This window comes from Podarcis raffonei, chromosome 13 (genome assembly GCF_027172205.1).
Source record: "Podarcis raffonei isolate rPodRaf1 chromosome 13, rPodRaf1.pri, whole genome shotgun sequence".
NCBI classification, from domain to species: domain Eukaryota; kingdom Metazoa; phylum Chordata; class Lepidosauria; order Squamata; family Lacertidae; genus Podarcis; species Podarcis raffonei.
In genome coordinates this window covers 25,763,857-25,778,165 of record NC_070614.1, presented here as the reverse complement: position 1 = coordinate 25,778,165, position 14,309 = coordinate 25,763,857, and the positions used below count along the sequence as shown (strand labels likewise).

General features: G+C 46.7%; 1 protein-coding gene across 1 annotated transcript; it reads right to left on the bottom strand.

Annotated features, from left to right (window-relative positions):
• Positions 1–1,917: 1,917 nt before the first annotated feature.
• LOC128399504 (keratin, type I cytoskeletal 19-like) lies at positions 1,918–14,076 on the bottom strand. The gene is made up of 8 exons (XM_053361037.1): positions 13,476–14,076; positions 9,750–9,832; positions 9,027–9,183; positions 7,455–7,616; positions 6,705–6,830; positions 5,491–5,711; positions 3,585–3,613; positions 1,918–2,164 (listed from the first exon to the last, which is right to left on the bottom strand). Exons 1-8 carry the CDS (start codon positions 13,962–13,964, stop codon positions 2,142–2,144), a joined length of 1,290 nt encoding a protein of 429 aa, XP_053217012.1. The 5' UTR covers positions 13,965–14,076; the 3' UTR covers positions 1,918–2,141.
• Between the last annotated feature and the right edge of the window lie 233 nt (positions 14,077–14,309).

Sequence of the window (14,309 nt, the reverse complement as noted above, 5' to 3'; positions counted from 1 at the left end):
AAGTCCCCACCAGAGGCGGGGCTAGCTGCCCACAGGGGCCGGGCTAGTGTCCCGGGGGGAGGGCTAGCATCCCGGGGGGGCGTGGTGAGCGTCCCAGGGGGTGTGCCGCCCGCCGTGAGCATCCCGGGGGGTGGGGTGGCAATGTCACCCCCCTCAGGAATAACACCCAGGACGGCCCACACCCACCACACCCATCTTGCTCCACCTCTGGTCCCCACACTGTTTTTCTTCCTGCAGCGTAAATCTGTATCTCACACTCACATATACAAGTGGTGACCATTTTGCATGTGGTCAACTGATGTGTGACCACCAACATGTGGGTTCTTTTGGACCTGGAAGAGAGCAGAATGGTGGCAGAACAAGGCATTATGGGATGTAATGGTGGTGGAGTGCAACGGGGAGGGGTAATGGGGCAGGCTTATGGACATTCTGCCATAGCTGTCAACGTTCCCTTTTTTTGCGGGAAATTCCCTTATTCTAGCACCATTTCCCACTGCTTCCCGCATTGTTAGATATCCCGTAGACTGTAGACAGGTGAGACTGCTGATCCCTTATTTTCGAGGCTGCTGGTCCCTTATTTTCAAATCTGAAAGTTGACAGCTACACATTCTGCCAACATGTTCAGGAGCTAGGAACAGAAGCCCCGCACAAAATGGTCGCCACCTGTACAGACACGAGCTAGAAAGGAAGTGGGCCAGTTTGAGGGACAAATGGCAGGAAGGAAAACTCAAGCTAGTCCTTCACAGGACATTCTACATCCCTGTAGCTTCCTTTTCTTGAAGCAGGAAGGGGTAGGGAGAATCCCAGTTGTGGAAGAAGAATCACACAGATACATATAACATGTAGTTTGGGTGGAAACACAACATGCATGTAACCACTTGGGAAGCCAGGCATGTTTATTGTCATGTCACTTGATGAAGATGATTCTACCGCAGCCCTGACTCCCCAGATTTCAGAATGGATGGATTATGGACATCTAGTAAAAGTTGCCTCTACAAATGAGACCAGTCATCTTCCAAGCAGTTACATATACACCATGGTTACCAGCTGGTTATTCATAATCTGCATTCCTCCTATGATTCTACAGTCAAGGTGGTTGAAGAGAGTGCAAGGCCAGTGCAAGTAATTTTGTTGCCTGAGGCAAAGAACCAGAGCATGTACATGCTCTTTGCCTGAGGCAAAGAACCCATTCCATGTACAGAATCCAAATGGAAGTGTACTCAATTTTGACAACATTGGCAAGGGGACAACATCCTCCCATGCCTGCCTAAAGTCTAGCAGGCTAGCTTAGATTGTGCAACGTCAGGCTAGTTTGGGGGATTGAGGGAAATAGTTGAAGAGGAAAACTGCTGCCATCCACTGGCACCTGCCACCTGAGGCAGCTGTCTCACTCCGTCTAATGGTTGGGCCGGCCATGAAAGTGTTAAGAAGTCTTTCCAGTGTGTGTTTATGTACTACATGGGGATTCTAATGTATATGATGATTGTGATAATGGAATTGGAGTGGTGGAGGATTATTCCAGATCAATTAATTGTGATATCTTTTTTTGTGGCATCAATTTTTTCCATATGGCAGGAAAAGGGGTTAGATTTTGGTGAGGGAAATTACCTCCTCACCGGCTTTGATAAAATATATTTAACTATTCATCTAAATTCTTGCGCTAGCACTATAGGATTTCCCCCCACTCTCATTCCCTGTACCACCCCCAAATCTGCTCTGAAGGGTTGGGAGAAACCCAGAATAAACTTGGCAGGGCACAGAGGGATGAGAAAGAATGTTTAGTTGTAAATGGAGAAATTGTTATACTGACGGAACGTTCACCTTAATGCTATATTCAGTACAACCCTTTGTCATATGCTCATCAGAATATGCAGTGATTAACAGGCAGTCAATTTCTCTCTTAGCAATGAGTCTCAGTTTCAGTTTGCAGAAGCCCAAAAGGAACTTTATTAGGCAGAAGAAACACCATACAGAAAGGTTAAAAACAGGAAGAGCTAATGCAGAGAATCTAGCCATTGTGTGGCCCTCAGCCATCCAGAATAGGCGCTCATGAAGTTTGCTGCTAAGTGATTTTGAAACGATGATTTTCATCTGCCAGAAACGGCAGCTGCCCATCCTGTTTCTGGAAAGGAGAGTGCTCTTCACTTCTTATCATCTGCTTTGCCTGTAGCAAGACAAGGTGGGGGAAAGAGTTAATGGACCCAAGTTACACATTTTGAAACCAGCTGTAGCACTCCAAGTCTACACCAACCATGGAAGGGAGGCTCAGTCACAGCCTCTGCTCTGACTCCAGCCTTGGCCCTGCAAGATTATCATCAGAAATGGAATTTCATTTGCCTCCTTAAAGAGGACCCTGAACTGTCTTAGCCTTGGCCTCCCACTTGCAGCCAACATGATCTCACAAGAGTTTGCTAACTTCTTGTGAGACTTCAGGGGCCTCCTGTAGAACGGGTTGCCATGGCAATGGAACTGGAACTGACTCCATCACACCACTTGTGGCTCTGAGGGATGGCACTGTGCCTTAATAGGGCTACTCCATGTTTTCCTGCTACTTCCTGTGAACAATGGCAGGTGGGTGGGATAAGGAAGCAGCCAGGCCATGATCCCAAACACCAGTCCACCTGGAATATCACTTCCTTATCTCCTTGGTCTTCTTGGTCTTATCCCAACGGAGTATTTAATATTTCAGTGCATATCGGCAACACAGCCTCGGTTCAAAGCAGCGTTCTCTAACCTACTGAACTACAATACCCATAATCTCTGACTAGTGGCTAAGATATCTGGGGATGATGGGAGTTGTAGTCCAAAACCATCTCTGCACACGAGGTTGAGAATCGTCATTTGAAGGACTTATTAAGTGAATTTATTATCTGAATTACAGCAGAGGAAGGGAAACTGTTTCAGACCAAAGGAGAAAAGCAAGGGCCATACTGGGCCTCCATGCCTGCATTGCAGAGAAGCCAGGCAATGAAGAAGAAGTCAGGGGTTGCTTGGTGAGGGGTGAGGCTGAGGGAGGAGGGAGGAGACAGTGGAGCTATAGGCAGAATGGAAACATGAATAATTTGGGTGAAACTGTGGTAAAGGCCATTCTCTTTTGGATTTAGCAGCCAAACCAAGCAAAAGCCCACATAATCTAAGGACTGATGCAAAACTTGTAGCTAAAAAGATTGAAATAAGGAACAATAAAGGATTAGCAAAAATTTGAATTATAAAGGAGATGCAAGGGGATTCATTAAAACACAAGGATCTACAAAAGGGGAGAGGGAAGTCAAAGGGATATGTGCTTTGCTTTGCTTTGTTTTCTCTTATTTGACACTTGTAAAATTTGAAAAAATTGAAAAAATAAAAATATATTTTAAAAAGCCCACATAATCTAGATTTCTGCAGGCACATGTAGAGAAGAAAAGGGGCACCATGCCAGAGATGTCAGTGGGCCAATTCATAGCCCACCTTTCTGTCACCATGAAATTCAACATGGTTTATGTGGGCTTGCTTGGACCTGTTTAGCTTCAGCAAAGTGGACGCATTATCTTATGGCTTGTACTAAACACTCCCTCAACCCGCCATGAAGAAGGAAGCCTCACCATTAGTCCCCGAAACACTTCCGGAGAAACTGTGGAGGAAAAGAAGAAGGGGAAGCATTAACTATCAATGTCAGACCAAATGTACTTTGTGAAACAGTCCACCTTCCAACCTGGGGTTGTTATTCTAAGTTAAGAAGAATTTGCCACTTTAGCTAGTGGCTGTGTGGTTGCCTATCTCTTTCCCTCTGATCGCCTCTTCTGAGCTGCTCACCTCCTCTTTGACAGGTGGAGGGGGACAATACTGTCATCTCTTGTTTTTTGCTTTACTTTTGGTATTGCAGTTGAACAGTATCTTAGAGGGCAGAATTTTGCAATGTAAAAAATACAGCCAGCAAAGTGGCTCCTCCTGCCATCCCCAGGGCTGTATGAACTTTTGGTCCAGACCATAACTTCCTGCAGTTGCTCTGAGTAGAAGAACCAGAGTAACAAAGCTTTGTGGGAAACATTTGCGTGATTCAGCATTCTTCCTACTTTGACCCGAAGAACAGGTATGCAGCTGCTGGAAAACTGCATACCAAAGAACAAATGGTCGGGGCAATGTGAAGCAATGGGTGGAATGGACCGTTAGGTTGGACGTGGGGTATACAAGATTAATTCCTTACTTATGCATCAAGTATGCTATGGGCCAGGGAAACCATGACAGTTAAAGTTGGTATGATACTAAATGCATAGTGCAGATGGAACCAGTGCCACCAGATTCCACCCCGTATGGATTAATCTCCATGTCTAGAGCTTTGTTTGACACAAAACCAGTTTTTTGGTTTTACAACATGGGAAGCCAGCCTCGAGCTTGAAAGGTTTATAGGAACAGAAGCGTGAGATTAGCTCCGCAGCCTACATAGCTCCATCATTCTTCCTCCCAATAATGGCCACCCAGGTGTCACAGGGAAAATGTGAAGAAATATTTATCTCCCGTTTAATGCAATCTTGTATTTAGTGCATGAGCCTGGTCACCATAGGTGACCAAGAATTCCAAGCAGGTGAGTGATTAAACCAGATTCTATCCTTCCCCTGTCCCCCAGGTATCATGGAATAACCCCACCACTTGGCCTTCCATCATACATGTCATCTCTTTCATCAGTACCACACCGACTTGCATTTATTCGTGCAAGGTTCAATGTCCTTCCATCGAATCAGCTGAGCCACAGATTTTCCAAGGGTTTGGTGTCTCCGCTATGCGTGTGTGACGGGGAAACTGTTGAATCTCTTACACATATAATGTTCAACTGTCCCCTACATAGCATAGCCAGGACTAAATTCCTGGGTCCTGCTTTACTGCGCTTGGTTGGCAGGCCTGTTGAGTCACACGCCGCACTGCTTTTGCAGGATACAGATCCTTCTGTAACTCTGCAGGTGGCGAGATTCCTGAATGCGGTTATCTCACACTCAAAAACCACCAAAAAACAACAACAACAGCAAAACTAATCGGACTGTTATGATGAGAGTGCATGTCGGATTTCGTCTTCAGTTTTCCTTTTCCTGTGATCCGTCCCCTGGAGCTCTCCTGGCCCCAAGCTGTCATTTGGCTCTGCTCAATGACCCACCCTTGCATCGTGGTGTTCACCTTCTGTTGTCGGATATATCGGTTTTTATGTCTCTGTGTTTTTATGTTTGTACATATTTTATGGGCTAATAGCCGTAAATAAATAAATAAAATAAATAAATAAAAAAAATATCCTTCCCCTGTGCTCAGCATGGAAACCATGTGGGATCCCCAGCACAAGGGAGTGGAGCTCTTTCCCAGTCAATGCCAACCCCCAGTAGCCTAGTATTTATTGGCTGATTGAGTGGCAGGCTAGTAACTGTTGTGGGTTATTAAAGGCTGGGTTAATACCCAGAATCTGGCAACCAGAGACATCTGCTCTCTTTGAGCACTAGGTCATAAGAGACCTGTCAAGTGACCTACTGGAGATCTTGGCCATCCAAGAGCTGGCGGTAGGTCGCAATCTCTTGCTCCAGCCGGGACTTGATGTCCATCAGGGTCTTATAGTCGCTGTTCTGACGCTCCATGTCTGATCGGACCTCAACCAGTTGCGCTTCGATGTTGCCGATCACCCCCTGGATCTGGCACAGCTGAGCCCCATAGCGAGCCTCCGTATCGGCCAAGGTGCCTTCCAGGGCAGCTTTCTGAGAAGAGAAGTGGTGTCAGTGAGAAAGTGTGTGTGGGTGTGCCAGAGACTGTCACCAAGATATGGGTGTGAATTTTAAAGAAGTGTTGTAAGCACAATGGGAAACTGGGCTGCAGTTCAGAGAACAGGCGTCTGCAGCAAAATGGAAATATTTGTTTGGAAGTCAATACTGAAACCCTGGGATTTGCCAATGCCCTTGTCAGAACACCTTTCAGAAGCACCGCACAGTGTTTACACAGCTATGCTGGCATTAGTTGGCCAGAACTCACCTGGTGTGGTGTTTTAATATATGCTAAGTATTTATTGCTGCATTTCAACCAACTGCTGACTGCCATGAGGACTTCAAAATATGGCAGGCTACAAATGTAAATTAACACTATCATTTGCACTGTGCAACAGTTCTGAGATTAGCAGCAGCTTGCAGTTTCGGGGGGGGGGGAGAGAAGCCCGTATTTGTAGAGAGACAATTAGGAATTGGGTAAGTAATTTTATCCCAGTGTTTTCAACTTTTCCCTTCTCAGATAATAGGGGGAATGTGTGCTTGTGTGCAAGTGAGCATGCACATTCATTGTGTTCCAGAGCAGGGTTTCCCAAACTTGAGTTTCCAGCTGTTTTTGGACTACAACTCCCGCCATCCCTAGCTAGCAAGACCAGTGGTCAGGGATGATGGGAGTTGTAGTCCGAGAACAGCTTGGAGACACTGTTCTAGAGTTTCCATGTCCTTAAAGCATAAGAAGAGCCTTCTGGACCAGGTCAATGGCCCACCTAGTCCAGCATCCTGTCATCGCAGTAGACAACTTGATGCCTGTGGGAAACCTGCAAGGAGGACATGAGCACAACTGCCCACCTGTGATTCCCATCAACTGGTATTCAGAGGCCTACTGCCTACTGTGGTGGAGGTTGACTCTCACACACACCCTACAAAAGGCAACCTGAGACTACTTATTTCAGTACCCAAGCAGTAGAAATAACCCATCACCACTCCATTTACCATGCTGAGCTGAGACTGGAGCTCAATTTCCAGGCCTTGGAGGGTCCTCCTCAAGTCTGTGATCTCAGTCTTGCTGCTCTGAAGTTGCTCGGTGTTGACCGCAACTTCTCGATTCAGTTCTTCAGTCTGTTTGTTTGTTTGTTTAAGGGGAGAAATAAAGAAGAATATGTCAACATTCACATTGAATTTATTTACACCACATTCGTTTTATTACGGGCCCTTCTGATATCCTTTCTACTGTCCATTCATGGTGATTTGTGCTTGCAGTGGTATGGGGACCATTCTATGTCAGCCCACTTTTAATACTCTTTGCACCTGCAAACGCTTTGGGGTCAATGTCCCCATTGTTTCCTGCTGAAATCCTGCAACTTTTCATAGCACAAATGTCCTGCAGTGGAGGGAGTGTCTCCTGGTTTTGTAACATTATAACTGAAGAGCGCCCCTCCAGACGGCAATAATGCGGTAGCATTGGGGAAGCATTGCAGAACAACCATATAAGGCGGAATGAAGTGTCCAGTATACATCCACCACTAATGCACTATGACATGTTGCAGAATATACCTGCAAAAATATTTCACCAGTCTAGAGGAGCTCTACATTTACATTTTATTGCACTGCATTCAGCAGTATAATTTTATGAGCAAGGTGAGTTCACAGCAGCCCAGTTTTCTTCCACGAAATTGTTTCTCTTGGTTTGTTTTTTAAAGACCTTCCCTTTCTTTCCTTGTCTCCCAGGCTTTTCCATCTCACCTTGGTGGTGAACCAAGCCTCAGCGTCCCTCCTGTTCTTCTCAGCCAGCTTCTCGTACTGGTCTCTCATATCAGTCAGAGCCTTGGTGAGGTCAATGCCAGGAGCAGAGTCAACTTCAACGCTCACTTGGCCTCCCACTTGCCCAGACATAGAACTCATTTCCTGTAAAAAGAGACCAAGACATAGGCATTAATTGCAGGTGTGTCAGCAGAGCAACAATGCCTAACAGCTATCCTTTTATCTAGGGTTAGGCAAGCTATCCCACATTCCCTTTGGGCTAACACAGGCATTATCTGAGGTTGTCTGGAAAAACAGAGAGAGTGTGTCATAAAATCATAGAACTGTACAGCTGGAAGTGACCCCGAGGGTCAAATACTCCAGCCCCATGCAGTGCAGGAATCACAGCTAAATAATCCCTGACAAATAGCCACCCAACCTCTGTTTAAACATCTCCCATGAAGGAGAGTCCACAACCTTCTGAGTTAGTCTCAGATTGTTGGGCGGACTGTCAAGGGGGTATCAGGAAAAACTATGGGTGGTGTTCAAATAAGTCCAACTCAGAGTAGACCCATCTAAGTTAATGACCCCAAGCTAGAAGTGCCTTCACTGGGTCTACTCTGAGTAGGACTAGTGTTGAAGACTATCCTTTATCCACTGTCCTTCCCTGGAACCAAAAGTTGCATCTTCCTGCTCCTCAATCACACTCCTCTTTCCCTTGAAGACGTCGAAATGGGAGCAGCACCACAGGCATGCTTGAAGATGAGGGGTTTCCTATGACCGCCCACCCCTCATTCCCCAGCAGGCTGTCCTGTCAAGGGCCAGGTCAACAGAGAGAGAAGGAGAGACCATGCCTACGTTCTCTCGTCTCGCCATGCAGTTCTGCTGCTGTCCCCTCCACCACCGCGGAAGAGGGTGTGTGTGCTTTGGCATCTGGTGGAGGATGGTTTTTGGGGGTGGCAGAGGGTGGAAGAGGTTGGTAGAAAGCCAAGAATTCTTCTCTGCCTAATATGTGGTCCTCTGTGCATGATGTCTCACCATACATTAAATCTGAGGCCTTAGTAATGAGGAATAGACTGTGGTACTGTAGCCCACTGCATCTGGAAGGCTACAACCTCCCCATCCCTCTCTATTTCAGAGTCATCCTTCTTATCCTCCTAACATCTGGCAATCTGAAACGGCTTCTGTAGCAGGTCCTTCTCAGTTATGGCTCCCAGATTTTGGAACTCTCTCCATTGCAGATATGTCTGCCCGCTAGTGCCTTTTCATCACCTAATGAAGATGGATCTGTTCCACTTGGCCTTTGATGAGACGGGTTTGCCCATCGCTGGATGTTGATGTTCTGTGGGTTATATATGGTGACTATGGCAATGGTTTCATTGGTGGTCTTCTAATACTCTACTTTATTGGAAACTCTTACTGCCCTGGGAACTTTTAGAAGTGTGGTATGTACTTATTATTAGCAACAGAAACAGAAACAGAAACAATAAACTAATAATAAAAAACGAATTGTCATTTTGTTACATTATTATTATGCTACCATGCTTCAAAATGCTGAATGCTGCTTTTCTTTACCTCCTCGTGGTTCTTCTTAAGGTAAGCCAGTTCCTCCTTCAGATTTTCAATCTGCATCTCCAGATCAGTTCTAGCCAAGGTCAGCTCATCCAGGACTCTGCGCAGCCCATTGATGTCAGCCTCAACACTCATGCGCAGGGCTTGCTCAGACTCAAACCTTTTAAAACAAATCAATGCCAGCAAATGACAATCAATTGCTAAAATTGTCTGAGCTGCCTTAATCTAATCACTGTGAAATGTAGAGTGCCAAGAAAACTAGTCTACCCCGCAAGATAAAGGTAAAGGGACCCCTGACAGTTAAGTCCAGTTGCGAATGACTCTGGGGTTGCGGTGCTCATCTTGTTTTACAGGCCGAGGGAGCTGGCGTTTGTCCACAGACAGTTTTTCTGGGTCATGTGGCCAGCACGACTAAGCTGCTTCTGGCGCAATGGAACACTGACACCAGAGCAGTGCACGGAAACGCCATTTATCTTCCCGCTGCAGCAGTATCTTTTTATCTACTTGCACTGGTGTGCTTTCAAACTGCTAGGTTGGCAGGAGCTGGGACCAAGCAACGGCAGGTCACCCGATTGCGGGGATTTGAACTGCCGACCTTTTGATCGGCAAGCCCAGAGGCTCAGTGGTTTAGACCATAGCGTCCCCCGCATACTCTGCTCATTATTTCACCATAGCTCTAAGCATCATGGCCATTTCTATTTCTCTGCCTATGAAAAGTTGTCTCACTTGGTTTTGAAGTCATCAGCCGCCAGCCTGGCATTATCAATCTGCAGGATAACCTTGTTGTTGTCAATTGTTGCTTCAAGGATCTGCAAGAGAAGAGGCGACCCATGTTGGGTTATTTGCTTTCATATGTATTGTAAGTTTTCTCTTTTTTTAAAAAAATATGTTTGGTGGCCATTGACACACATTGATTGATTTGCTTGCAATGATGTGTGAAAGGTGTGGCTCAGCACATTGTGGAAGGGAAATGGTCTTCTGAATGTACATCATCATTGCTTGTTTTATTATTATTAAATTTGTATATCGCTTTATATTTTTAATAAAAATCTCAAAGCGGTTTACAGCATATTAAAATCAATAATCAATAAAACATTAGCCGGGCGATGTTCCTCCAGCCTCATGAGGAGCCTCTTCAGTAGGGCTAGTGAGTCTGTTATTAAATCCTGAAAAAAGCTGGAACACTCAGGGCCGGCCCTACCATGAGACAAAGTGATGCAGCTATGTCAGAGGCCTAATGCTGAGGAACAGGGAACGAACTGAGCTTTATGTGCCTCCAGTGGTGGCTGGCACCAATTGGGGCTTGTATTGAAGAAGGCTGGGAGATCAACATTAGGTGCAGCCAGAGCCAATGACAGATGGAGCCACTCCCTGATTGTTGTAAGAAGGCAGGCAAGTGGGAGCTAGTTGAGGGCAGACTGGGGTTGGAGGGGCAGCTCCCCATTTTCCTATATGAACCAGCTTCCACTGTGGGGCACACTGTCTGGCCTGCTCCCCTGAAGACAGCCTATTGCCTCCTGGGGTAGTGCAAGATGCTGTCCTGTTGCCAGCATCCAAGCACGATACAAAACCACCAATCTGGTTGACTTTAGCAAGTGGAATGTGGCAGGTACCATCTTCCCTTTTGCACCAGGCAAAAAAATGTCTTAGGTCAGCCCTGGATTCACTTGTTCACCCAGACCCATAGCATCACGTTATACTGCTTTTTCCATAACATAAAGACGTGACTCAGCCTACATTATCACTTGGAATAGGCATGTGACTCCTGTGGCCTTCCAGATGTGATCAGACCCATCCATCCCAGCCAGAATGGCCTGTAGTCAGGGATGCTGGGAGCTGTAGTCAACAACATCTGGAGGACCAAAGGTTCCTCATCCCTCTTTTAGAATAATACCAGCTCCACCAGATCTGTGACTGGCCCAGCATTGTTTTCCATCCTTAGATTATGTTGTGACAGATCCCAAGCTCATAGGCTGAATAATTCACAGTGACATCTGTAAACTGTCAATGGATTGACATCTTTACTCATCGCTCACCCACATTCCACCAGAATCTACCCTAAGCTCTGTCCATAGCCTGCTGTATAGCTGACGTGCTAAGTTCCTTGCTGGCTCTAGTTTATTTCAGGCCCTGCTCAGGGACCTGAAGGGTAAAAATGAAAAGTGACAAGCCTCCTTGGGAGGCGATGGTCATGAACTCTCAAGGCTGATGCAGATTTCCTTACAATAACTGTTTGCTTTTGTGCTTCTCCGTGTGTGCCTTGAGGGCGTGTGTGCTTCATTCATAAACAAACTCCCATTGTGTGCCGATGACTCTGCTAGAGCAAAATAAACCTTGTCTTGTACATAAAGAGAGAAGATTACGGTGCACATAGCTTAGCCAACATCCACAGTTTTCTTGTCTGTTTCCCCCCCTTTTCGAAATAACAGCAGGTTCAACCACAGGTTCTCGAACAAAGCCACAGCAGTCCTGCGGTAACAAGGTTGACTTCAGAACCAAGAGGCCTCTGCTGAGGAACCAGTTCAGGTCTGTGTGAAACCTCTTGGTAAGTCAGGATGGTGATGCATGAAGGCATGAGTGAAAGAATCAGAAGCAGGAGTGAGGAGGACACTCTTTCACCCTATCCACCAGGGAGAGCACAGGATTTAAATTTTACGGAGACAAAGGCTTCAATATAAGGAAGAACTTTCCAGTTGCAAGAGAGGTTCAGAACTAGAAAAGTATTTATCTCTCATAGGCCAAGTGTGAGATGGATGTGGTAAAAAAGCATTTACTCAAGCTTCCTCAAACTCGGCCCTCCAGATGTTTTGAGACTACAGTTCCCATCATCCCTGACCACTGGCCCTGCTAGCTAGGGATCATGGGAATTGTAGGCCAAAAACATCTGGAGGGCCGAGTTTGAGGAAGCCTGCATTTGCTGCTAGGATGGAGAACCTGACATCCTCCTGATATTGTTGGACTACAACTCCCATCATTCCAAGCCAGCATGGCTGATGGTCACAGGTGACCAAAACACCTGGAGGACCATGAGTTTTCCACCCACCACGACTGCTAGAAAAGCAATGCTGTACCACAAGAATTGCAGCTGATGGTATGTATCCATGACTGGTTCTGGCTCACCCAACACATTATCATTCCATGTGAGAGCAGACTCAGGATGTGGTGAAAATACCTCTCAGTCTCCGTTCCTGACATGGGAAGGGATAATGCCCAACCTCATATGGGAATGAAGGAGAGACAGAGTCTTAGGAGCATAAATCTAGGCAATTGCCACACTTCCAAATGTACATTCGGACTAAGCAACTAACAGGGCAAGCCTATTCATGTTTCTTCAGATGTAAATCCTGTTCAGTAAGGCTTGCTCCCTAGTAAGTGTGTACAGGGTTGCAGTCTAAATCTTGTTTTATGACATGCATCACATATAGTGTCCCTGGTCCACTCTTGCAAACCCTGAAAATAAATTCCCATTCAATTCTAAGATTGATTGTGAACATTGGCTTCTAGAATTTGATATTTGGTGGTTGCTCAGCCAAGTTCCATTAAGAGCTGTCAAGGATCAGAATACTGCTGAACTGAGGGCAGTGCCAGCAACAGTTTCACACAGCTGCAGTCCTAGAAAAGGTAGCCCAGCATGACCAAACTCTGATAATGCCAGAGGGCATTAATAACTGAAGCCAGACATTGTTTGCTGCAGTCTTGGAGCCAGGAAACAAAACAGATAAGGAAACTGGCTGTATTCCAACAGTTTCCATTGCAATCAGACGGATAAAGAGATGGATTGCATTTCATTCTGGCGTTATGAATACACCAGAATGGGTAAAATGACTGAATTCCCAGCAATGCACAGAACAAAGCTGTTTGCAAATGCAACATCTTGCAGCCACATCTTTCCAATAAGGGCTTTGTGGCAAAAAGAAAAGACCTTTGCAGGGCTAACCACTGCAGGGGCAACCAGCACATGTATTCTCCACAGAGGAAAGGGGGCTAAATGGAAATTATTGCTAATGAACAGCATGCGGAATTAATCCACTGCATCACTTCCTGGTTGAGACAGGTGCAGCTGCAGTATTTAAAGCCTGGCTTTGATTCTTGTCTCATTCACCCACATGTGAAGATACTGCACCAGCCCTGGGCTGTTCACCTAGCAAGGGAGGCTACTGTGATGCCCATTCTCAGTAGGGCAAAACTGATGTGGAAGCATCTGAATGCAGCCTTTTCATTGTGCAAGCTCTTACCAAACATGCACAGTCATCCAAGCTCGGTTGCTATTGCACCCACTTTACAGATGGAAGTGCCAAGAGGTCGGGACTTCCTAACCAGACCTACCCAGCTCAGCTATTTGCGTGGGTGGGTGTAGTTCTCCACCTCTGCCGTTTTCACAGCTAGGCCCTTGGTGCATGTTGAGCACTCCACGCCCCTCCTGCCATGCGGCTTACAAATGTGAAGTCCTACCTTGTCTCTGAGGTCTTCAATGGTCTTGTAATAGTGGCTGTAGTCCCTGGATGGGCTGGTGGGAGACTGCTTCTGGTGCCACTCTCGGATCTTCACCTCCAGCTCAGTGTTGGCTTCCTCCAGAGCACGCACCTTGTCCAGGTAGTTGGCCAGGCGGTCATTCAGATTTTGCATAGTGACTTTCTCGTTTCCGGACAGGAGGCCGTCGTTGCTGCCGCCAAAGCCACCTCCAACACCTCCCCCAAAGCCCCCACCAAAGCCCCCACCATAGCCCCCACCAAGGCCCCCACCAAGGCCACCACCATAGCAAGCCCCAGCTCCTCCGCCATAGCCAAGCCCTAGGCCTCCTCCAGCCCCAGAGGAGACAAACCTAGCAGAAGACATGGAAATGCCTTGGCCGCCAGATCCACCATGGATGCTTGGAGCTCTGAAGGAAGACCCGCCATAGCCCCCGCCAGAGACGGATTGCCTGAAGCTGTAACTGGCCATTGAGAGGGGATTTCTGAAAGCAGCTCTTGGCAAGCGAGTTAACACAGTGTGTGTTCTGGAGGCAGAAATGTGAGCAATGCTTCTCTACCTGCCTCCTTTTATGTCAGCCTCTGGGTTGGGGGGGGAGAGGGTTGTCCACCCAACAAAGCTGATATGTGAGTCCTCTGGAACGGACCAGCCCTAAACACTCATTGGTCAGTCAGCACAAAGTGGGCTGTGTTTCTTTCCCAAGTGTTTGCAAAGAAACTGCATTTTCCTCCTCTCCCCTCCCCTTTTCCCCTTTGTCTTACCTTGCTGTGTCGCCCTCCCCCCCCCATGCCAACAAAAGGTGTGATTCACGGTAGG

What these genes read in the sequence shown, in the direction of transcription:
- LOC128399504 (XM_053361037.1), bottom strand. Translation starts at nt 13,964, where the DNA reads ATGGCCAGTTACAGCTTCAGGCAATCCGTCTCTGGCGGGGGCTATGGC. An exon ending in TTGAAGACCTCAGAGACAAG is followed by an intron (nt 9,833 to 13,475) that starts GTAGGACTTCAC and finishes CTTCTCTTGCAG; the next exon opens with ATCCTTGAAGCAACAATTGA. An exon ending in GCTGATGACTTCAAAACCAA is followed by an intron (nt 9,184 to 9,749) that starts GTGAGACAACTT and finishes TTGTTTTAAAAG; the next exon opens with GTTTGAGTCTGAGCAAGCCC.